Source organism: Mastigoproctus giganteus, chromosome 12, assembly GCF_048544385.1.
Source record: "Mastigoproctus giganteus isolate SK-2022 chromosome 12, ASM4854438v1, whole genome shotgun sequence".
In the NCBI taxonomy this organism is placed as follows: Eukaryota; Metazoa; Arthropoda; class Arachnida; order Uropygi; family Thelyphonidae; genus Mastigoproctus; species Mastigoproctus giganteus.
In genome coordinates, this window is record NC_143586.1 from 67,145,092 (window position 1) to 67,170,537 (window position 25,446).

At 37.6% G+C, this 25,446-nt stretch overlaps 1 protein-coding gene across 1 annotated transcript in view; it reads right to left on the minus strand.

Annotated features, from left to right (window-relative positions):
* The window catches only part of LOC150077148 (uncharacterized), a 370,624-nt gene that overhangs the window by 71,241 nt on the left and 273,937 nt on the right, over positions 1–25,446 (minus strand). Inside the window, exons 17-18 of the mRNA XM_090385790.1 lie at positions 24,174–24,361; positions 10,894–11,103 (exon numbers count right to left, since the gene is read on the minus strand). Coding sequence (XP_090241916.1) covers positions 10,894–11,103; positions 24,174–24,361 — 398 coding nt within the window. The remainder of the gene's footprint in view (positions 1–10,893; positions 11,104–24,173; positions 24,362–25,446) is intronic.

The following is a 25,446-nucleotide window of genomic DNA, read 5'->3' on the forward strand; positions in this document are numbered from 1 at the left end:
CGTGTGTAATAGCTGTAAAAGATCACTTAAGAACACCATTCCAGCTATCTAAGTCGAACGACTTTGTCTACCCAGAAATTCCATCCCATTTACCAAGTTGGATTTAGTGACAGAGAGGCTTATTTCACCTCGCTTACCATTCATGCAAATAAGGTGACTGAGATACGCATACAGACAATACGGCATTCTGGGCCAAGTGATCAATGTGCCTGTTTCAGTCAACAGGATGGTCCATTGCTTGCCAAGGGAGATTGACTGAAACAGGCACATTGATCACTTGGTCCAGAATGCCATATTGTCTGCAAGCATGTCTCAAGCACCTAATTTGTGCATATAAAACGCAAGAAAATACACAAGTCCAGCTATTTGATCGGGTTAGTAAGAAATCAAGTGGTTAAAGTGTGGCTTCAATATTTGGTCAACATGCCTCTGTATCGATTGTATCAAACCACGATAGATCAGTCATTCTTTGATGACAGTCATATGGAAATTAATTTGGCTAAAGAAGACATTAGCATTAGTTGAGGCATATGATGCAAGAATGCAAGTTTATACAGTCAACCCATACGGTCACTCCAGATCAGTTTTAAATTTATTTAAGCTATCAACCCACAACAACAGATGGAAGTATGTTCCAGCAATCAACTACTCGCTGGCTAAAGGCTTTGTTTGTTTGTTTGGTTTTTAGGAGCATTAGCAACTAAGGCCATATTGCTCCGGGAATATGCGGTGGTCATTCCCTTGACCTTTCCGCATCCTCCGTATTTGGTGGTGACGGGCTCGAACCCCGGTCTAATCAAGAAGCATGTGCTACGCACTGCTGCTCCTTCCCACCTGGCTATGGAGACGCCTCGCTGGCTAAAGGCAAACTTCCGAACATCTATTCTACAAATGTCTTTGCTCAATTTGAATCTATGTCCCCTCAGGTTCTTAACCTCAGCAAGTGGAAGTATCCCATCAGCATTGAGCTTGCTCAAACCATTCAAGGCATTATACACCTCAATCAGATCACCTCACAGGTGCCTAGTCTCCAGATGCTGCAACTTAAGAACTTAAGCCTTTCTTCGTAAGCACACCCCCTTTGTTCCTCGCACCAATCTTGTTGCCCCTTCTCTGTATTCATTCTAGCAACTCTACGTCCTTCCTAAAATGAGTCCTCCAAACCTATACACAGTACTCAAGGTGTGGCCCAACCATTGCCTTAAACAAAGGGATAAGCACCTCCTTGTCTCTGCTAGGAAAATTCCCATAATCACAGACAAAACTCCATGACCTGCTCTGGCAGTTGCCCTCTGAATCACAGCCTTTTAAAATGCACTGTTTGTTTGATTTTGTGGAGCAATCAGGTATAGGACATGATATTGCTAAGGGGACTGTCTTTGTGTGTGCACAATGTAAGGAGTGTGAGGAAATCAGGCGATCAATTTCTCATATAAGCCCATAACACTGAGTTGTCACCTGATTTCCTCACACTTCTTACATCGTGCACACACAAAGACATTCCCCTTAGCAATATCATGTCCCATACCTGATTGCTCCACAAAATCAAACAAACAGTGCATTTTAAAAGGCTGTGATTCAGAGGGCAACTGCCCTCGTCAGTTCTCCCCTGAGCCACAGCACTTGCATTTGATTGTAGAGTGAATCAATCGTAAAATGTGAGTCTACTGTATTAAATTTATATTATATAAAATAGTTAATTTTTATTAATAATTAATATTAGTATTATTTTTATTAAGCCTGATAATATAATTCTAACTCCGAAAGTAAAATATTTTTAATTAGTAAATTGAAAATTATTATATTTAGTAAAATTTTTATTTAAATTTAAGTAAAATATAAATTTATAACAATATGTATATACGTTTATAGCATAGTATGTGTTAGTGTCTATGCTATAAACGTATATAGTTAACTATATACGTTTATAGCATAGTATGTGTTAGTGTCACGTAACCTGGAAATAGTATAGTATTCTTATTGTACTTATGCCTTGGTTTAGTGTGGTAATTTAAATTTGATATGAAGTTCATATGAAGATATGAAGTTCTCTGAGTAGTGCAGATGGGCTGCCAGAGCAGGTAATGGAGTTTTGTCTGTGTTATATGTGAATTTTCCTAGAAGAGACAAGGAAGTGCTTATCCCTTTGTATAAGGCAATGGTTGGGCCACACCTTGAGTACTGTGTATAGGTTTGGAGGACTCATTTTAGGAAGGACATAAAGTTGCTAGAATGAATACAGAGAAGGGACAACAAGATTGGTGCGAGGAACAAAGGGGGTGTGCTTACGAAGAAAGACTTAAGTTCTTAAGTTGCAGCATCTGGAGACTAGGCACCTGCGAGGTGATCTGATTGAGGCGTATAATGCCTTGAATGGTTTGAGCAAGCTCAATGCTGATGGGATACTTCCACCTGCCGAGGTTAAGAACCTCAGGGGGCATAGATTCAAATTGAGGAATGACAGTTGTAGAATAGATGTTCGGAAGTTTGCCTTTATTTTATTTTATTTTTTTTTATGTAAACCCCAAACACGAGAGGTATTAGAACCTATAGTACTTAGTACCATGCTTGGGTTGAGGTTGAGAAGATGAAAGAAGATATTTGTTGACATTGGACTTGAACTTCTGTAGACTAATTTTCAGGAAATACGTATGAAGGAAGGTTGTTCTAGAAAACGGCAGTTGAATGAATAAACGAGGAAGATGAAAAGTTGGTTCTGTGAGTTTGAAGTTGGACAGTAAATGGATGGTGGCTGGTGGTGGCATGTGTTAGGACTGTTTTGAGAGAGAGAGCGGGAATTAGAGAAGCCAATTCAGAAGAACAGTGCCCATGGAAGTATCTGTAGAAAAGGCATGCAGCAGAAACAGTACGTCTATGAGACAGTGAGTGGAGGGACTCTATTAGAAATGAATCATTAATTAACCTAACTGCCCTCTTCTGAATGGAATCAAGAAGCCTGAGAGAGGTTTTGGGGGCACCACCCCAGATGTGGGAACAATATTCCATGGCAGGGCGGATTTGCGATTTATACAGAGTGAGCAGCTGTTTGGAAGAAAAGTAACGCCGAGAGCGAAAGAGAAAACCAAGTTTTTTAGATGCAGAGGAAGCAATATTTGTAATGTGCTTGTGCCAAGAGAGATTAGAAGTCAGGGTAATCCCCAAAAGAGATATATCATTTTGCCTAGAAATCGGAGTGTCACTAAAGATAAGCATAGGAGCAGAAGAATCCTTTTTGCAAGATATAAGACAAGACTGACTTTTAGAAGGGCTGAAATCAACTAAATTGTCTTTGCCCCACTGGAGAATTACCTGAAGATCGGCATTTAAAGAATTGGTAGCAGATTTTCAAGAAATTGATGCTGATTGAGCAGGACAAGGTTTCTCAAAATGGAAAGTGGAATGCAATGTGCTATCATCGGCAAAACTATGGATAGGATTTCCAGTCAATGGAAGAAGGTTATTAATATACAAGAGGAAAAGAGTGGGGGAAAGTACTGAACCTTGGGGGAAACACTCACATAAGTGAAGAAGTTAGAAGACAGAGAGCCATCTACCATCACCCTCAGTGAGCGATCAGAGAGAAAACTGGATAACCAATTACTAAAAACAGTTGGCAAACTATAAGATGGAAGCTTGTTTAGAAGACCTTTATGCCAAACACGATTGAAAGCCTTTGAGATGTCAAGAGCACCTACTTGTGTTTCTCCGAACCTTTCCATTGAATTAGTCCATAAATGGGTAACATAAGCCAGAATATCACCAGTGGATCAACACTGACAGAATCCATACTGGCGATCATTGATCAGACGGAAGGTTTCTAGGTAGTTTAAGAGTTGGCGGTTAATTGATTTCTCCATTACTTTAGAAAGAGTAGAAGTAACTGCAATTGGACGATAATTGGATGGGAGGGATTTGTCACCCTTTTTAGGAACTGGCTGGATATGAACAAATTTCCAAGCAGAAGGAAAAACACCTTTGGAATAAGAAAGTGAAAAAAGGCGACAAAGAATAGGAGTAAGTTCAGGAGCACAGGTTTTGAGAACAAGTGGTGAAATACCATCGGGATCTGGAGCTTTCTCCGCATCAAGATTCGTCAAATTCCTTCTGACATCCTTTTGACGGAAGACCACAGGAGGCATTGAATGGAACGTGTTGGGTATGGTGGGAGGTGTTTTACCAAGATCATTAATACATGAGTTGAAAGAAAAATGGGATGCTAGCAGGTCAGCTTTATCCTTGGCTGAAGTGACAACAGAACCATCTGGTTTGGACAGAGGTGGGAGTAGAGATGGACAAAAGTTGCGGCCAATAGCTTTGGCAAGAGACCAGAATGCTCAGCTACCATTGGGGCAAGAAGCAAGTTTTCTACTCTTAGCCTGTTCAAACTCTAGTTTGGACTGATTAATAACTGCTTTACAATTGTTGCGAGCTTTGGTGTAGGCAGAAAATGAAACTGGAGAATTAGAAACAAGCCAATTACGATATGCAACATTCTTCTCCTGAACAGCCTTAGCACATTTATTGGAAAACCAAGGTTTAGATAAAGGACGAGATTTTAAAGTGGAGTGTGGGATAAAGGATTCCATTCCTGTAAGAATAATTTCACTGACACGATCTGAGCAAACGTTGACATCAGAAGTTTTGAAACAGTAATCCGACCAAGGAAAAGAAGAAAAGAAGTCTCGCAGGTCATCTCATTTTGCATTCTTGTAATGTCAAACAATACGAGGTTGGGAATAGCCATGAGATAAAGGCTCCATTGGAGAAGAGACAATCACCAAGTTGTGATCTGAAGTGCCTAAAGGACCTCTCACTTCGACCGTGTACTTAGAAGGGTTGTTTGTGAGAAAAAGATCAAGCGTATTGGCTGTATGATTACGATTGTCTGGTATTCTTGAGGGTAAATGAACAATCTGTGCAAGATCATTAGTAATTGCAAAAGCCTCAGCATCTCGACCAGCGGGGTCAGTGTGACTAGAAAACGGAAGCCAGCTGGAGTTGTGAACATTAAAATCACCAAGGAAAATTACTCACTGTTAGGAAAGTTGGACTGGAGAAAGTCAAGTTGCAAAGAGAGGAAGTCTAAGAGCTCCAAGTGATTAGTGGAATTGGGAGAACGGTAGAGACAACAGATGAATTTGACACAATGAGGCAGAGAGATTTTAAGCCAGAGAAGATCAAAGAGAGGAGATTTAAAATTGCTAAGTCTCTGACAGGGAATATCAGAATGGGCATATGCACAAGTACCACCTTTGAGGCGAAAGGAATCATACAGCGAATAATTTGGGCATCTGAGATGAGCAGTATTTGAATCAACCGATAACTGAGATTCTGTCAGAAAAAGTACATGGGGTTTGGCAGAGTGCAAGTGGAAATGGACATCGTTGAGATTAGAATTGAGACCACGTATATTTGTGAAATGAATTAGGAAGTGCTTGGGGGGTTTAGATCTTTTCGCGGATAAGCTTGCTCTATTAGTTTGACAATTCATGGTGTATTCAATAGTAAGAAAAAGTGGGTGGGACATGCTGTACGAAGTAATGAAATTTTTGGATATGGCGTACATATGGTAAGAATATACCCAGATCCTTGACATGATGTGGCCTCGACAATGCTCGCCGCATACACACTACTCAGACTCCCCCCAGTCACTATTTGGCAGAGTAGAGGTAGCAAGATTATACACTAGCTGATCCGGCAGTGTCCTAGAGAGTTAACAATAGGTTCGGTCTGGTGTAATAACTAGCGGCCGGCGTGCGAACACTGTTTTAGAGCTGTACCCTCGAAATGTAAGGAATATTGGATCTCGCCACGATGTTCATCATAACCTCAAAAGTCATCAATCATACTGCATGATGGAAGAGATAGGGAAGGGAGTGGTTTAGCCAGCGAGTAGTTGATTGCTGGAACAGATTTCTATCTGTTGTTGTGGGTTGATAGCTTAAAAAAATTTAAGACTGATCTGGAGTAACCGGATGGGTGAAATGCAAAGGTGTTTCTTTCTTTTCTTTTTTTTTTTTGGCTGTATAAACTTGCATTCTTGCATCATATGCCTCAACTAATGCTAATGTCTTCTTTAGCCAAATTAATTTCCATATGACTGTCATCAAAGAATGACTGATCTATCGTGGTTTGATACAATCGATACAGAGGCATGTCGACCAAATATTGAAGCCACACTTTAACCACTCGATTTCTTACTAACCCGATCTAATGGCTGGACTTGTGTATTTTCTTGTGTTTTATGTGCACAAATAAGGCGCTTCAGACATGCGTGCAGACAATACGGCATTCTGGGCCAAGTGGTCAATGTGCCTGTTTCACTCAATCTCCCTTGGCAAGCAATGGACCATCCTGTTGACTGAAACAGGCACATTGATCACTTGGCCCAGAATGCCGTATTTTCCTTATGCGTATCTCAGGCACCTTATTTGCATGAATGGTAAGCGAGGTGAAATAAGCCTCTCTGTCACTAAATCCAACTTGGTAAATGGGATGGAATTTCTGGGTAGACAAAGTCGTTCGACTTAGATAGCTGGAATGGTGTTCTTAAGTGAGCTTCTGCAGCTATTACACACAAGGATCTCATCGATGTCAACATCAGGAAATGCAGTGCATATCAATGGTGCATCTTTAGCAGCTGGTTTCTTTGTGTCATATTTTTTGAATCATAGATTACTGCAAATGAAGCATACAGAACAGAAATTATTTTTCAGAAATATCTTTTCAAACTCTTGATGTGCATTGTTATGTAAATAGTAGTCGGTGTAAAGAAAAGGAGCTCGATCATTTAAACTCATCTGCTCTGCAATTGGAGAAATCTTCCGTTGTACGTAATTAATACTCACTTCAAGTGCATTGTTGTTAGATGGAGTGGCATTGTTGCTGGTTGAAAGCACTGCTAAATCCAACTCTTGATTTTCTGTTTTGTCTTTGTCTTGATTTTCTGTCTTGATTTTCTTGTTTTTGTCTTGATTTTCTGTTTTGTCTCACACTCACTGCTACCACCATTTTTATTTTGTTAGTTTGGCTTGCTCGATACTCGACAACACTCTGCATTTGACTTCGGCATTGTTGAACACAACGGCCAATAGCCGTGTAGCATTGAGTCCCTTTCACTACTCAGGAAATTATTGATGTGAAAACATATATAGCAGCACCTATAGATATACACCTATACAGACTATCGTCACACTGGAATGTGATGAAAATGTGAATTAGCATAGGCATATGATTCAAGAAAGGAAGCTTTTGCATATGATTCAAGAAAGCAAGCTTTTGCAGCATCAGCCAAAAAACAAAAAATAAAAAAAAAAAACGCTCCCATTTCACCCCTCTGTTCATTCCAAATACCTGTCCAGCTCAGCATTAAATTTATTTAGGCTATCAACTTCCACAACAAAGGATGGAAGTCTGTTCCACCAACCAACTACCCGCTGGTTAAAGGCAAACTTCCGCACATCTATCCTACATCTGTTTTCTTCAATTTGAATTTATGCCCTCTCAGATGATTATTCTGAGTAAGAGGAAGAATCCTATCAGCGTTGATAGGATTCTTCCTCTCAACTCCATAAGCTTGCTTTCTTGCATCATGTGCCTCTACTAATGCTAAATCACTTTATGATGGACTCTGTACAATAAAATACTGTTCACTATACAATATATAGTAAGCGCCGATCACTGTGATCCCGTTTTTGAACTGAATTTTAATTCTGTTAAAGGGTGGTTCTAATAAGCGGAAATAGGAGGAATGTTATCCACAGGCTATAAAAGTAAAGATATTAAGCATAAAATTACACTTACTAATTTACAAAATTAAATGATACGTGAAAATCGTTTAAAAAAGTTTTCTTCCTAGCGATATTTATTCAAGCTAATGGGAGAAGAAGGTGGGGCAATGACATCACTTATTTGAGCCATAACTAACTCCATAATGTTTACCAACCTCTTGTAATGTCATTACAAATCCATTGTAATGTCAGCTGATGAAGGGGACCAGATATAGTTTGTATATTTGTAAATAGTTTGTAAATATTTTAAAGGCATTAACTCCATTAGCCAATAGGATAATGCCAAGTTTTTATTCTGGATCTGGGGTTGTTAAAAGCCTGGGGTGACCTTTGCTCCCATACTGGACACCAGGGTTGGTGTGCAGGCTGTTTCAGGATCTATAAAAACTTGGCACTATCCTAGTGGATAGTGGAGTTAATGTAGTTAATTCCTCTTCTATAAATTAACTGCCGGCAGGCCTCTTGCCTATATGCACACCCAGTTTCTGGGAGCATGGTAAGAGGAGTCTGTCAGCTAGTAAGAATTTAATATCTTTGTAAATATCTTAGTTTTCCTGTTTTCTATTGTAACAGTAACTTTAAAAAATTTAATACTTTACAACCATAATTTGTTAATTGTAAATTAGTAACTGTGATTATTGGTAATTGTAATATTCTAAAAATTTTTCAAATTTGTAACTCTTTCTATTTTTCTGTTCCCCCAACAACTTGGTCTGATGATGGGTATCGGTAAGATACCTGAAACATCATATTAATGTATAGTAATGCAGGCGAACAGCCTAAAAAACTATATTGTTAATTTTCACATGGTATGAGTGGTTTTAATATAATCATAACCTCAATGGAAAACAACCATGTAATGTCCTTCCCTAATTACATAGTGATATTTATTTGACCTTGAGAATGCTGCGTGGTGGGGTAGCCAATCATGTAGTACAAGTGGGTGGGGTAATTACATCACTACAAATGCACAAGCAAATAATTACGTAGGTCATTTCCTGATTAGATATCGATCAGTGTGCTTCGACAGGTGTATCTTTTACGTAGAAAAGATTAGACTTACTCCGTTATACCTCTACATTTTACATAGAAAAGCGTGTGTGGGGTTTGGCGAGCAAAGTGAGCAGGGGCGAAGCCCCCATAGTTATATTATTAAAATAATATCAATAATAATGTCCCTTTGTATAAGGCAATGGTTAGGCCACACCTTGACTACTGTGTACAGGTCTGGTATTATTATTAAAATGTCCCTTCGTATAAGGCAATAGTCAGGCCACACCTTGAGTACTGTGTACAGGTTTCGAGGCCTCATTTTAGGAAGAATGTAGAGTTGCTAGAACGAGTACAGAGAAGGACAACAAGATTGGTGAGAGGAACAAAGGGGTTCTCTTACCAGAAGAGGCTTAAATTCTGTAATTTGCTGCATCTGAAGAGTAGGCACCTGCAAGATGATCTGATTGAGGTGTACAAGGCCTTGAACACTTTGAGCAGGCTCAATGCTGACAGGATACTTTCATTTGCTCAGACTAAGAACTGAGGGGGCACAGATTCAAATTGAGGAAAGACAGTTGTAGAACAGATGTGTGGAATGCCTTTAGCCAGCGGATTAGTTGATCACTGGAACAGACTTCCATCTTTTTCTGGAAGTTGGCAGCTTAAAAAAATTTAAGGCTGAACTAGACAAACATTTGGAGTGACTGGATGGGCAAAATGGGAAGGTTTTTTTTTGGCTGATGCTGTATAAGCTTGCTTTCTTGCATCATATGCCGCAACTAATGCTAATGCTAATAAATTTAAAAAATTATTCTAATGATGTACATAATGCTCATTCATAAACTATGAACAACTTCAAAATTTTGGATTTGTAAAAGAAGACAAAGTAAAAGTTTACACTAGGATCTCATTAACACAAATTTTAGGGACCTAAACATTTGTATTTTTTTTAATAATGAAGTCTGCCAAAAACCAGAATGCTGAAGCAGTCAAAACTTGACTGCTTCAGCATTCAGCTTTGGCAAACAATAATAAGAAAATATTTTATTTTATTTATAAGTGAAGCCATAAGAAAAGAAATTAAATGAAAATATATAATTAGTAACACAAACTGTTAAAAAATTTAATTCAGCTAAATCACTGTATTAAAGAAAACATGACCAATTAACTCTAATAAATTAACTTAAACAAAGAATCCAATTTCAATTGTACAGTTTATGTCTTATATTTTACATACATTAAATACAGCAAAGTACATTAAGCATATCAAATATTTTAACTTTCACTTTCATCACTGGTAACAAACTTCATTCTGCTTTGTTGTCAGAAGCTTTTCTGATGTTAGTGGCAACATTATCCTTCCCTTAATAAACTCCCCAAATTTTCCAGAAAAATCCACTTTCTTCAAAGTCCCATCCCTTCGATATCCCGTCCTATCATATTCATTCAATTCCTGGACTGTTTTTTCAATGATATTCTCACCAAAGCCATCAACACAATACCATTCCAAGAAATAACATTATAAATAGCATCTAAGACATTCTACTTTGGCTGCAAATTGTTTCCTGCTTCTATGCTGGGAATCAAGTTCCTTATCAGGCAGGCAGCTTCATATGCTCACCTGGAGTTATAAATAATGCCTTGATCTGGCTGTTGTACAAAAGTGGAGGTATCAGAAATTAAAGACTGAAACACTAAAGCTGAAGAAGTGATCTACAATCATTAAAATGTTTCTTTTTTCTGAAACTCTTAATAATCAAAAATGAAAAATTTCATTCGTTTCTATAAAACAGCAACAAATTTCTATTGATATTATAATCACAGGAAAGCTGGTTAACTACTTTAAAAAAAAATAAATCTTGATTTTCAAATGCAAGTGGGTTCAGTTTTGGACTGCCATTTCTTATGGGACAAAAATGGATTTTGTAATACAAAGTCCACATTAACCAAATTTTGTAATAAAGGAACATGTTATGTTGAAAAGGTTATCCTTAGCAGGAGAACAATGTGTTTTGTATAAACTGAATTTGTATTAATGTGGTTCTACTACATCCAATTTTAACCTGAACAGAAGAATGTTTTCTCCTTAAATAATATAAATACTGCTTACTGATATCACGGAGGTCCCAAAATTTAATATTCCTGTCATAAGCAGTTGACACAAGAAAGTATCCACCTGGAATTGATGACCATGTCAAACCTGTAATAGGAGCTCCATGGGCAGGAAATGCCAGATATGGTTTCAAAACTATTTGTCCTGTGGTTTCAGAAGTCACTAATAATGGCGAATTGCTATTCAGGTTCCACACGCATACAATGCCTAAGATGATAAAAAAAAAAAAAACATGCATGATGATCTTTTAAATACAACAATTAAACCTTTTGTTACAAATATGCAATAAGAACACATTGAAAGATAGTTGTTTCAACCATTTAAATATATTATCTTTATTTATTTCAGAAATTTCTTAACATATGATTCTAACTTTAATATACTCTGCTGCAAACATCTCCAATATCTCTCAACTGACAGACACATTCCAGAGATACAGGAATGTGTCCTGTGGAAAAATAGATAAGAAAGCATTCTTCATTAAAATTTAAATATTGGTAAAAATTAAACACCCTCTCAGAAAACTCACTTGCTTAATTATTCATTGTGAAACCCTACAGAAAAAGAGATTAACTCTGTCATGCAAGAATAATGATTACATATTAGCTCAACAAAAAAACTCAGCCAGTTTCATCTAGAATGAGAGAAACTTGTGCACTTTAGCTATATTTATAAGTTTAGTTATTATTTTTATGTTTCCAGTTAAAATGTACTGCTTATAATCAAGACTACTACTATCACATAAAAACTACTAGAAGAGACAGTAGTAGTTGATTGAGTATGGAATCAGTTTTTAGCACTTCAGATCTCCATCTAAAAGATCTAATGTACTTCTTAAATAAGTATATAATCCAAATAAGCTGAAAGGTATAAATTCTTCAAAAGATTATTTAATAAGTGTGGGTTGATATGATAAGTACCGTATCAATATTTTTTCTCTAACGTAAAAGTTCTTGTATTTCCTTGTTTAACTCACAGTGAGACTATTTTCAGTAATTGTGTGGAACCAGATATAAAAATCTGCGCAAAATATCAAAACTGATGAACAAATTGAGACTGTTTCATGAGAAAAAGGGAAGTTTTGTAATTAGCCTCAATGCACTCTCTTGCTACCTGCTTCAAAATATCTGGATATATGCTATCAACACCAGGAGCCTTAGTTGCCTTTAGGCTCAGATGTTTTTCTAATGAATAATCTGAAATTTTAATTTTGCCAATTTCATGCTTTCTAGCTTCATTCATACAGTTTCTCCTAACCACAAAGAGTCTTTCATTTGTAAATATCAGTTCATAGTACCTGTTCAATTCATTTACAACATCAGAGAGTTATCTATAATTGGAATTTGGGGAGAACAATGTGTACAAGAAGGAAAGACAGGACAGGAAGGGAGGAGGAGTTATGCTGTTAGTTAAGAAACACAAAATCTAAGGAGGGGCATCCAATTGATATTGGTGGACAATACAGTATTGAGTCTGTTTGGTATGAAATAAGCACTGGGAAAGGAAAAATGAGAGTAGGTGTGTGTTATAGGACTAATGAATCTGATGAGTATAATGAGCAATTGTGCAGAGAAATAGAGTGGGCCAGTAAATCAGAATGTCTTATAATGGGGGATTTTAACTTTCCAGATATTGACTAGAACTTGTGGGTTGGTCACTTGCACACTAGCAAGATTTTGTGGATTTATTCGATGACTGTTTTCTACAGCAACATATTCGAGGGGCGACCAGAGGGAGTAATACTATTGATCTCATTATCAGCAGTGATTATTCATGCATTAAGAATTTGCAGATAAAGAAACAACTGGGTGACAGTGATCACAATTTACTGATGTGGGATTTACTTAAAGATGTAACTACCATCAAGACTAAAGGGAAGGACTTTTGCTTTTGTAAAGACGACTACAGAGGTCTTAGTTTTTAAATTCTATACAGTGGGATCAACTGATGATGTTACCAACGTTGAATTCAAAATTTTGGAGGCTACTAGGCTTTTCATTCCAACTAAGAAATACTGTTCAAGGTTTAGGCCTAAATGGATGTCAGATGAATTAATGAGGCTTCTGGCAGAGAAGAAGAATGTATGGGATGCATATAAAGTATCAAGTGACACAGAAGCCTATGGCAGGTATAAACTAGTCTGTAATCAAGTCACAAAGGAAGTTAGGCAGGCGAAGGCAGATTACAAGAAATCTTTGGCAAAGAGTTCTTTACTTATGTAAACTCTAGAAGGAAAGGGATGAATCAGACTGGACCACTTAACATAGATGGGTTGACTATTGATGATGATCATGCTCAGGTAGCTGATAAACTGAATGAGTATTTTGTATCTATATTCACACATCAGGAGTTATTCAATGAGGGGAGTACCAGAAGTTTATCAAATGCTAACAGGGAGCTAAGTGATTTTGTAATAACTAAGAGCAAAGTGGAGGAGAAATTGTTGAAGTTAAACATAAGGAAGGCACCTGGGGTGGACGGGATCTATTCAGCTATATTAAAGGAGGCAGAAAAGGAAGTAAACTTAGCCATAATTATGAACGCTCCCTTGGACTCATGGGAGGTCCCCATGGACTGGAGGTGTGCAAATGTATCACCAATTCACAAAGGGGGTTCAAAAGGTAACACAAGTAACTACAGAACTGTTAGTTTAACTTGTGTTCTGGGGAAAATAATGGAATTGCTGGTTAAAGAAGCATTGCAGGATCATCCACACAAAACTGCAGTAATAGTTAAGACACAGCATGGGTTTGTTAAAGGGTGGTCTTGTCTGACCAATTTGATTGGATACTATGATGTGGTTACAAAGGAACTGAATGCCAAAAATAATTTTGATATTATATACTTGTATTTCAGGAAAGCTTTTGATACTGTTGTGCATGGAAGACTGCTGTACAAATTGGAGAAGTATCACATTAAGGGTAAGTTGCTACAATGGATAAAGGGATGGTTGAGTGGGACACGACAGAGAGTGGTAATCAACAGACACTGCTCTTCGTGGACAAATGTTATTAGTAGAGTTTCCCAGGGTTCAGTGTTGAGCCCATTGTTTTTTAATATATTTATCAATGATATTGATGAAGGTATATCAGGTTTAATGTCCAAGTTTTCAGATGATACAAAGATTTGCAGGGTTTTTAATGACAATAAAGACAGTATGCTACTCCAACTGGATCTAGATAAGTTGGGAAAATGGGCTGAGAGGTGGCAACTGAAGTTTAACATTGACAAATGCAAAGTACTGCATATAGGTAGCAATAATCAAAGAGAAATGTACCAACTATGTGGTGCTACATTCAGGGAAGTGAAAAGTGAAAAAGACCTGGGGGTAATTGTGCAGTCAAATATGAAGTTTGCTGAGCAGTGCAGATGGGTTGCCAGGGCAGGTCATGAAGTCTTGTCAATGATATATAGGAATTTTGCTAGCAGGACAGGAAGGTGATTATCCTGTTATACAAGGCAATGATCAGGCTACACCTAGAGTACTGTATACATGTCTGGAGGCCTCATTTTAGGAAGGATGTAGAGTTTCTAGAACAAGTACAAAGAAAGGCAATAAGATTGGTGAGGGGAACAAAGGGGTGCTCTTACCAAGGAAGGCTTAAGTTCTGTAAATTGCAGTGCCTTGAGAGTAGGCACCTGCGAGGTGATCTGATTGATGCTGATGGGATTCTTCCTCATGCTCAGACTAAGAACCTGTGGGGGCACAGTTTCAAATTGAGGAAAGATAGTTGTAGAATATATGTGAGGAAATGTGCCTTTAGTCAGCGGGTAGTTGATTGGTGGAACAGGCTTCCATCTTTTGTTGTGGAAGCTAACAGCCTAAATAAAAGTAAGGGCTGGACAGGCATTTGAAACAAATGGAGGGGTGAAATGGGAGTGTTTTTTTTTTTTTTTTTGGCTGATACTGCATAAGCTTGCTTTCTTGCATCGTATGCCTCTACTAATGCTAATGCTATACTTTTACCACACCCATTATTAGCATTAGCATTAGTAGAGGCATTTGATGCAAGAAAGCAAGCTTATGCAGCATCAGGCAAAAAAAAAAAAAAAAAACCCACTTCACCCCTCTGTTCGTTCAAAATACCTGTCCAGCTGAGCCTTAAACTTATTTAGGCTATCAACCTCCACTACAAGGGATGGAAGTCTGTTCCACCAACCAACCACCCGCTGGCTAAAGGCAAATTTCCGCACGTCTATCCTACATCTGTCTTTCATCAATTTGAATTTATGCCCTCTCAGGAGATTATTCTGAGCTAGAGGAAGAATCCCATCAGCATTGAGCATGCTCAAACCATTCAAGGCTTTATACACCTCTATCAGATCACCTCGCTGGTGCCTAGTCTCCAGACACTGTAATTTGCAAAACTTAAGCCTTTCTTCGTAAGAGCACCCCTTTGTTCACTAATCTTGTTGCCCTTCTCTGTACTCGTTCCAGCAGCTCTACATCCTTCTTGAAATGAGGCCTCCAGCCTGTATACAGTACTCTAGGTGTGGCCTGACCATTGCCTTATACAAGGGAATAATCACCTCCTTATCCCTGCTGGAAAAATTCCTGTATATCATTCACAATACTCCATGAGCTACTCTTGCAGCCCGTCTGCACTGTTCAGAGAACTTCATATCTGCCTGCACAACCACCCCCAAGTCCCTTTCATTCTCTACCACTGTCAGTGTAGTACCACAGAGTTGATACGTTGCTCTTGGGCTGCTGTTTCCCATGTGTAGTACTTTACATTTGTCAATGTTAAACTTCATTTGCCACCTCTCAGCCCATCTGCTCAACCTTTCCAGATCCTGTTGCAGCAGCATAGTGTCAGTAGTGTCCTTGACAACCCTGCCAACCTTTGTATCGTCTGCAAACTTGGACATTAAGCTTGATATACCATCATCAATATCATTTATAAATACAGAAAACAATAATGGACCCAACACTGAGCCCTGAGGGACTCCACTAATAACATTAGTCCACGATGAGCAGTGTCCATTGATTACCACTCTCTGTCTTCTCCCCCTCAACCACCCCTTTATCTATAGCAGCAATTTGCCTCCAATGTCACATTATGCAAGGGTCCAATCTAATTCACTCTTTTCTTTTGAGTTAGGGTAGAAATCATTAAGGAAAGGGGAAATGCCCAGGAGCATTATCAAACAAACTAGCTGGGGCCTTCAAACAATACTAACTTGTTAAAATCTTTCAAGTGTTTGAAGCAAATTCATCCTCATCTTTCTAAAATAATGAAGATGAATCTGTCACTTAATATTTTAAGTGACTCTATTACATTTTTTTAAATAATAGTTTTTCCACAAATATGGTGGGTGAATTCCTTAGGAAATTCCATAAAGAAAATAAAACAGATAAATCTTTATTGAAAAATAGATAAATTTTGACTGACAGTATAAGAAATCTAATCAGGCCTTTCAGTTTCGTGAAACATTAAGTTGCATAAGCCAGGCCATCTCTTACGTGTTTTATCACACAAACTTTCACCTTTCCTCCATTTTCTTACCTCATTAGATTCAGAAGTTATTTCCTTTAATGGGAGAAGTGCCAATGTATTGCCAACACATAAAGGTGGCTCTAAGAGTGAAGTGGTTAACTGCTAACTGATCAGTCTGAATTCAGAATCATTTAGATAGAAATGATATTCTTAGGGAAACATAGCATGATTCTGTAAAATAAAATCATGTTTATTTTACAAGGGATGGAAGGGATGGATTTTACAAGGGATGTTTAACCAAATTGGTTAGCTATTTTGACAGGGTCACAATAGCTAACCAAATTGGCTACTGTGATCTTGTCAAAATAATTTCAATGCTGTTTACAAAGATTTCAGCAAAGCATATAACTCAGTCCTGCATGAGAGGTTACTATATAAACTGGAACACGTTGGAATCACAGGGAAATCATAAGCTGGATTGCAGGATTGCTGTTGAGCAGGAGGCAGAGGGTTGTGATTAATGGTTATTCTTCAGATTGGGCTAACATAAGAATTAGGGGTTCCCCAAGGATTGGTACTGGAACCACCCTTGTTTCTGATTTTCTTAAATTTGATTTGATTTGGTTTTTAATGGCACATTGGGATTTTCTTAAATGATGCTAATAAAGGGTGTGATGTTAAAATTTGCAGATGACATCAAGAATGGTAGAACAGTTCATGATCCTACCCCAAAATAACTTACACACTTGATGGGGTTGAATTAAAAACAGAGAGAGAGAGAGAGAGAGAGAGAGAGAGAGAGAGAGAGAGAGAGAGAGAGAGAGAGAGAGAGAATCTTTATTGCCCTTCACGGCCAAAAAGCCAGGGGTTTACAGCCTCCCGAAACTTCCGGGAAAATCGGACAATTATTTACAAAAAAAGGTAATTTTACAAACGAAAACATATTTTAATACAAAGGAGAGAACTCCTTACGAGAGTTAAGTCTGATTGAGCTGGCTTAACATCGAGATAAGAGCACCAGCTCCATCAGACAGGAACAGATGCAAGGTACACATCAGTCATTGCTGATTAGTCCTACTAGTCATAATTTTTTCATGGTAAGTCCGCTCAACAGCGAATTTGTTTAGGTCAGCGTCAAGTGCCTGGGTTTGCTTGAGCATCTGCTGAGGGAGGAACATGTCCGAGAGATGGAGTCGTGCTGAATGCGAGTAGAGCTGGGGATTGGCCCTAAGGACAGCAGGGGGAATCCTCCAGCCACAGGTATCCCAGAATGAAGGTGTTGCAATTATGCCTGTTATCATCTTGACTGTTGTTAGGAGGCGTTGGTTGTTGACTAAGGTGGGAAGCCGTGGAATCCTGAGAGTCGGCAAGCTGCATGGTGCGAATCAGTGCTGGAAGGTGGTGCTTCCTGTTGGCCCACTTTAGGAGCCAGAATTCTGCGGCAAAGAGTGGTTTCTTTATTGACGGTGCTGCTGATGCCCAAATTTCAGTAACAGTAGAGGAAGAAAGATTTTGGAATTACAATATGGTCAGACACCAAGTTCTCCGAACACTGTAAACAGGTGGCATGGTGTCCTATTGATGATTTATCGAACATTTTCTTGTAGAGACAGGAAAGATATAATACCGCTGTATAAGGCAATTGTAAAATCACATATGGAATACTGTGTCCAGGTAACAAGACCACACCTAAAAAAAAAAAAAAAAAAACTGAGCTTCTTGGAAGGGTCTAAAAAGGTGGGCAAACATACCCTGTGAGATTAATGTAAGGGAATGCATATGAGGAAAGACTGCAAATGTGTGGGCTACAGTGCTTGGAAACTAGACACCTTAGAGATAAAGCAAAATGAAAGAGGGTGAAATTTTTAATGTTATAAAAGATTTCAGAACTAGAAACCATAAATTCAAATAACAGGAGAGGTTTAGATTTGCAGGAAGTTTTCTTTCAGTCAGCAAGTGGTTAATTATTGGAATAAATTGTCTCCATTGGTGGTTGAGGGTAACACAGCAGTGTGGGGAAATTCAAAACTCAACTGGATAGGTATCCATGTGAGGAAGGAGTCAAATAGGCTTCTTTTTTTTTCAGGTGCAGCAAAAGTGCAGTACTTCCTTGAACCATATGGCTAATGCTAAGATCAAGTAAACTTTTTTTTTTATCATCTAATATAACATCTCTCATCCAGTCTATGCACTAAGGCATCATTGCAACATTTAAAGTGGTAGATGACTTTCATCAACCGGTGAAATACCACCACTTTGCTTATTGGAGGCTTGAAGTGGTGAAACCCATGTTTAGTCTCTAGAGCAAAGTTTCCGGCATCCCCTCTCCCCCCATACTTCTCCTTCAACCCATGCACGGTACTAAGTACTATAGGTTTTGATACCTTTCGTGTTTGGGGGTTTTCGTAAAAAAAAAAAAAAAAAAAAATTTAAGGCCTACTATCTCAGGGCAACATTTACACAGGCTGTCAAGGCAACAGAAGGGCCTGGCTGGTGGAGGGAGAAATTAAAAACATTTTGGAATAAAATTAAAGAAACAAATAGTATAGTAAATTCTGCAAAATCCATCATTTTAGAATCTGGATTACTTTAAAATCCAGCACATTTTACAAAAACTAAAATCAGTATTTTACAATCCAGAAATATTAAAACAGCAATCAAGCACTAGTTTAATGATTACATTTGTCACTAAGAATCCATGCAAAAAAGAGTAATACTTTTTTTTGTTATGAGATGCCTGCAGGACTATTTTGTCCTTTAACTTGTTTTTGCAGCCAGCAGAATTTGACCCCATTGATAAAAGAACTCTGCATGGTTTTGATGTTTGTAAACTAATAGCTGCTTTTAATTCAGTTTTTTAGGCTTATTTCAAAAATTTTTTTTTTTCTTTTTTTTCTATCATGTACTGTTTTTTCACAAATCCTTAAGTTGTCATGAGTTGTATTATTGAATGTATTTAGTTAAGAGTAAATGATAGAATTTGTAAACTAAATCTTCACACGTTGGCAATGATGCGTTCAGTCATGTTTCTTGACCTTGAAAGCTCTATGCAGCAGTGTTTACCAATGTGAGCCCAGTTTATTTCTGAGATTATTGTGTCAGACTTGTGCTGAAAAGTGAGTAAAATATCTTCATGCAAGTGTTTGAACAATCCAAACATATTTTGTTATATTTGTGGAAGTTAAGTAGATCTCACGCAAATACAAAGTATTAAAGAATTTGAAAAAATGTGTATTGTGTTTATTTTGGAGTGAAACTTGGTGACCAAGATAAACAATAGGTTCCACATAAAGTTTTCCAAACCTGTGTTGAAGCATTAAGATTGTGGAAATTTGCAATTCCCATGATTTGGTGAGACCCTACAACCACTGTGATAACTGTTATTTTTGTTTAGTTAATGTAGAAGGGAGTGTGCGGAAACAGAGACGCTTGCCGATGGCAATGAGTCTTAAATGCAAGCCATCACCAGAGCACGATTCTATATCGAATAAATGGGTACAGCAAAGACCATCCCTGCGACCTAGCCAGTCGCTTGAATGTACGAAAAATGCGGCGTACGTTGCGATCAACGGAAAAAATGGTGAGAAACGTTTACACAAATTGTCAGTCACATACCATCAAAAAAATTACGAGCAGAACAAATGAAAAAGAAAATATAAGCCCGAAAGGGATGGTCTCGGGCCGCCTGCGCTGAGAAGCATACGGCGGCTGGATGTCTTTGTCACCCTAAAATCGCTGGGTGTTCGAAGAGAAGCCCCGAAAAACAAGGGCGAATAAGGCAGATGTGGACACCGATAAGAGAAGTAATTGAAATGAATGGTGGAAAATATTTGTGGGCTGATCAATCCCAATGGCTAATCGGCTCTGATAAAGTGCAGCATCCTGTGACCCCCTCACCATGTGTTTCACCTCTCCTCTATGCCTCTCGTTTCATTCGCGAAGTAGTGCCCATTGGTCTACACAGCAGATTCAGTTGCCTGTTTTGGCCGAAGCACTGATCAGGAGGCGTTCTGGATTCGAATTTCCATTTATCGAGTTTGCTGCCTATGCGACCGAGTGCCGAGATTTCTTATGAAGTCAAAGCATTCTTCCGCACCAAGAGTTGGAGAGCGGAGCAGGGTCGAGGCAAACTGCTCCTCATTGCGAGGTCTTGTTTAAGACACAGTATGCCGAGAGTGTACCGCGGTGTGCCGGACTTGGCGCACCTCGACTGTGACGCAGTTGGAAACGATTAACGAATTTGAAAAAATGTGTATTGTGTTTATTTTGGAGTGAAACTTGGTGACCAAGGTAAACAATAGGCTCCACAATAGGCTCCTGTGTTGAAGCATTGAGATTGTGGAAACATGATAAAAAGAAGGCTATGCCATTTGCAATTCCCATGATTTGGTGAGACCCTACAACCACTATCACAGTGGTTGTTATTTTTGTTTAGTTAATGTAGAGGGATATGATGCAAAGAGTAAAAAGGGCATTGTGTATCTTAATATTCCATCTGCCATTAGACCAGTCCCACATAGAGATTACCTGTTGCTTTCATGCCCTCCACTTATATTGGAGAATGTAACAGCAGAGAGTGCTGAAAATAAAGCTTCTGAAGATGAAACTGAAGTCTATATGCATGGAGACAAGTCCGGCTCTCAACTGTTTTCGCAGAATGAACTCAATGATCCGGTAAGATATTTAAATTTACCAAAGGAATCTGTAGAACTCCTTGGTTCCAGACTTAAGTCAAAAAATCTAGCAAATGGGATGTTTTTCTCGTGGTAGAAACACAGAGACCAAGAACTAGTTCCCTACTTTTCTGAGGATGATTCTACAGTTTTTTGCAGTAATATAAATGACTTAATGAACTATTTAGTGAATTAGTTAAAATCCTACACATCAAAGAGGAGTCTCAAAGGTGTGTAGCTCCACAAAAGAAGTAAAAATGTGTCAATTCCAATAGCTCACTCTGTGCATTTGAAAGAAACATATGAGAATTGAAGAAGTTGTTAACAAATATTAAGTATAAAGAACATACTTGGTTAGTCTGTGCTGACTTTAAAGTGAGAGGCATGTTATTGGACAGTAATCTGGCTACACAAAAACTTGCTTTTTGGGTGAGTGGGACAGTCAAGCATGAGCACCGGAACATCAAGGTCTGGCCAAAGAGGGACAGTTTTTGCCCGGATCAAAAAACATAGTTCATAAATCACTGATAGACCCCCAAAACTGTCCTCCTTGCATATCAAACTGGGTTTGATGAAACAGTTTGTGAAAGCTTTACCCCAGGAAGGTCCCTGCTTCAACTACCTTTGTACAAAATTCTCATTGATCACCTAAGAGAAGCTAAAACAAAGTATTTTTGTTGTACCTCAAATTCACAAACTGATGAGGGACCGAGATTTTGAGGGAACTATTAATAAAAGAAAAAAAACAGGCATGGATTAGCTTCGGGTCTGTTGTTGAGGACTTCTTAGGAAACAAAGTATCCACACTACAAGAATATAGTTGAAAATATGTTGGCAAACTTCAAGAAGCTGGGCTGCAACAAGGGCATCAAGGTAAATTTTTTATGTTCCCAACATCAACTACTTCCCAGAAAATCTAGGAAGTGTTAGTGAAGAATAAGGTGAGATGTTTCATCAGGACATTAAAGACAGGGAGATGAGGTACTACAGGAGAAAGAATGTTAAAATGATGACCGGCTATTGCTGGATGCTGAAGAGGGACTGTAAAGTAAAACAATCTGCAAGAAAACCAAAGAAATGAAAATTTGACCCATTGTAGATCAGTTTTTAAAATGAGAGGTGAATGTATAGTGTAATTTTTACCATACTAAAATAATAACAAAATGCATGTTTTCAACATGCATTTTGTTATTATTTTAGTGCACAAATTCTGTCAAAATTAATAAAAATTTGTGAAAAATCAAATTTTATTTCATGATTTTTGAAAAAATTTGACATGATGGAAACAAACTGAAGTAATTTTTGAAATTAGCATTACAAAATGATTCAGAAACACCTCTTTTCCGAAGAAACATCAGTAAATGTTTTTCAAAATGCAGAATAGTGTAATGCAATGGTCTTAATTCTCACATAAGAACAAACTTGCTTTTGCAATGACTTGCCCATTGCACTACTTTCAAACAGAGTGCTCACTGACTGGTTAACCACTCATTTATTTAAAAGATGAGACTATAGTACGCTCTTTCAGGATTAAAATTGTCCTTCACCAGATAGCAGATGGTTTCTAGTGACAGCACACAGACAAAACAACTAAAAGTTGTTGTTCAATATGAGCCTCTATGCAGTATACAAGATCATAGTTTTCAAAGTTGTAATATAGCAAAATCTACCTGTTAAAGTAGTGAAATACCAGCACAACTCATTACAAAGACAAGTCTGCTCTTTTGTGGAAATCAAGACCATTGCATTATCCATACAGTTTAAATCCTGTTCATAAAACCAGGTGAAAGGACAAGATAGTTATTATTAAATGTTTACAGATGTAAATAAGTTCATCTGTTTGTGCCTAAACAGGCCCATTGTTTTGGATATTTATTAATGATACTGATAATGGCATATCACACTTAATGTGATATGCCTTTATCAGTATCTTTATCTTTATCAGTATTTACAGATGGTACAAAGTTTGGCAGGGTGATTAACAACAGTAATCAGGGTATGCTACTCTAACAAGATCTAGAAAAATTAGGTAGATGAACTGAGAAGTAGCAATTGAAGTTTAACATTAATCCCAGAGCTAGTATTTTACTACTACTACTACTACATTCAGGGTAATGGAAAATGAAAAAGACCTGGGGGTAATTGTGCAGTCAGATATGAAGTTCTCTCAGCAATTCAGTCACGCTACCAGGCCAGCTCATGGGGTTTTGTCAATGATATAGAGGATGTTTGCTAGCAGAGATAAGGAGATGATTATCCCATTATCCATAAATGTATAAAAACATGTAACCTTTGCTGATAATGAACCTTGTGCTCATGTGAAGCTAAATTGTCATGAGAAATTCATTTTTAAATCTATAAGGGGCCCCAAGGTGATTTTGCACTTCAGACCTCTAAAGGTGCAAGTTTGGCTCTGGGAAGAACCAGATAAAAGTTAGAGTGGATGGACAAGTGTCGTCTTTTTTTTTTTTTTTTTTTTGCTGATGTTGCACAAGCTTGCTTTCTTGCATTATTTGCTATTACCACCACTACTACTCCTACTAATAATAAATTTATGTACAAAGGTACATAAGCTTATATTGTAAAAGGACAGTTGAAGGGCAGATGTACAAAAATTTTTGTTTTCAGCCACAGAGCAACTGATTGCTGAAACAAACTTACATCCATATTGTGGAAGTGAGTAGTTTGAATTAAGTTTAAAGGATTGGACAAATTTTAGAATAAATGGGCGTATGAAGTAGGTAGATTTTTTTTTTTTTTTTTGTTTTGCTAATACTGTGTAAGTTTGCACAGCAAAAAAATTCAGATTCCTTAATGATGCAAGAATTAAATTCTTGTATCATTCTGACCTACTATACTACAGTCAAAATCCTTAATTTATATACTAAGATCAAAATCCTTATTTATCTAAGTCAGAGCAGACAATTTGATATTTCCAATGCTAAGCACAGAGATTATCTTTATTAACACAAAGGCAAACTCTTCAGATGTAATATAAATTTCCTCTGAACAGAATGCTTCCATTTTTCAGATAAATGTTCCTGCATTCAAAGAAAAATCAACTTTATCCAAATCTGGAATTTGCAATAGGCAGCATTCTAATTTTTTTAGGGAGGCAGAAAAAATAATATTAAAATATGTATTAAATCATCTATAAGCTTACCATTTGCATAACCTGCTGCAAGTTGAAAGCAACCGTCATGCCGCTGCCAAGAAATTTTAGTACATGGCATTTTGTGAGAGACTTTAGAAGGTCCTGTTCCAGAGGTACACAAAACAGCTACAGGTTGTACCGAATACACTGGTAATACCAAAGAATTATCTTCACAAATCAATTCTGGATGAGGAATGCTGTATTGTAACAAAAATATTATATTAATTGTTTACTTTCAGACATTCCACATCTAAAAATCTGGCTAAGTAGCTACTGCTATATGGAAATCACCCTCTTTTACTTCTAAATAATGTTTAAATAACTTTTAATAGTCAAATTCACTGAAATTGAAATTCTAAATGTAAGTCTGATATTCTAATATAACGCATATCAGACTTACGTTTATTAATTATAATTTTAAATAAATTGATTAATGTTTGAAGCCACACACTAATTAAATTAGAATTCAATTCAGAGTTCAAATTTAAAGAGTTTCACATTAATGCTGATATATAATGTTAGAAGCGTCGTTTTGTTCTTATTTTTGTTCAAATTCATAGAAATATTGAAGAGGGGGAAACTGGTTGAACTACGCAGATGTTTCATATGCAGATGCTAGAGATGCACTTGAATGTACTGGTATATAGTGGTGTCATTAGTATTATAATGACCACATGGTGCAAGAAAGCCTATGGCTTATGCTGCACCAAAAAAAAACAAAAAAAAAAAACTAATAATTAATAAAAGAAAAGGAAATTAAACTTATCCTATGCGTTTCCCTCACCCAAAGGTACTATCCAGATGGTACCTTTGAATTTTCCCACACTGTCTGCCTCTACCACCCATGTAGGCAACTTATTCCAGTAATTTATAAATCGCTGGCTAAAATAAAACTTCCTGCAGTCCAATCTAAACATACCCCCCCCCCCGTAACTTTAATTTATGTCCCTAGTTCTAGCATCATTTATAATCTTGAAAATTTCGTCCTCGCTAATTTTACTGATGCCTCTCAGAGCCTTAAACACCTCAATCAAATCTCCTCTAAGGTGTCTAAGTTTCCAAACTCTGCAACCCACATATTCAAAGTCTTTCTTCATAAGGATGCCCTTTTGCTGATCTCACCAGGCGAGTTACCCGTCTTTACACCCTTTCAAGAAGCTCGATGTCTTTCTTTAGGTGCGGTCTCCATACTTGAACACAGTATTCCAAGTGTGGTCTAACATAAGCCTTATATAATGGGATTATCACGTCCCTATCTCTACTTGCAAAAGTTCGATAGATC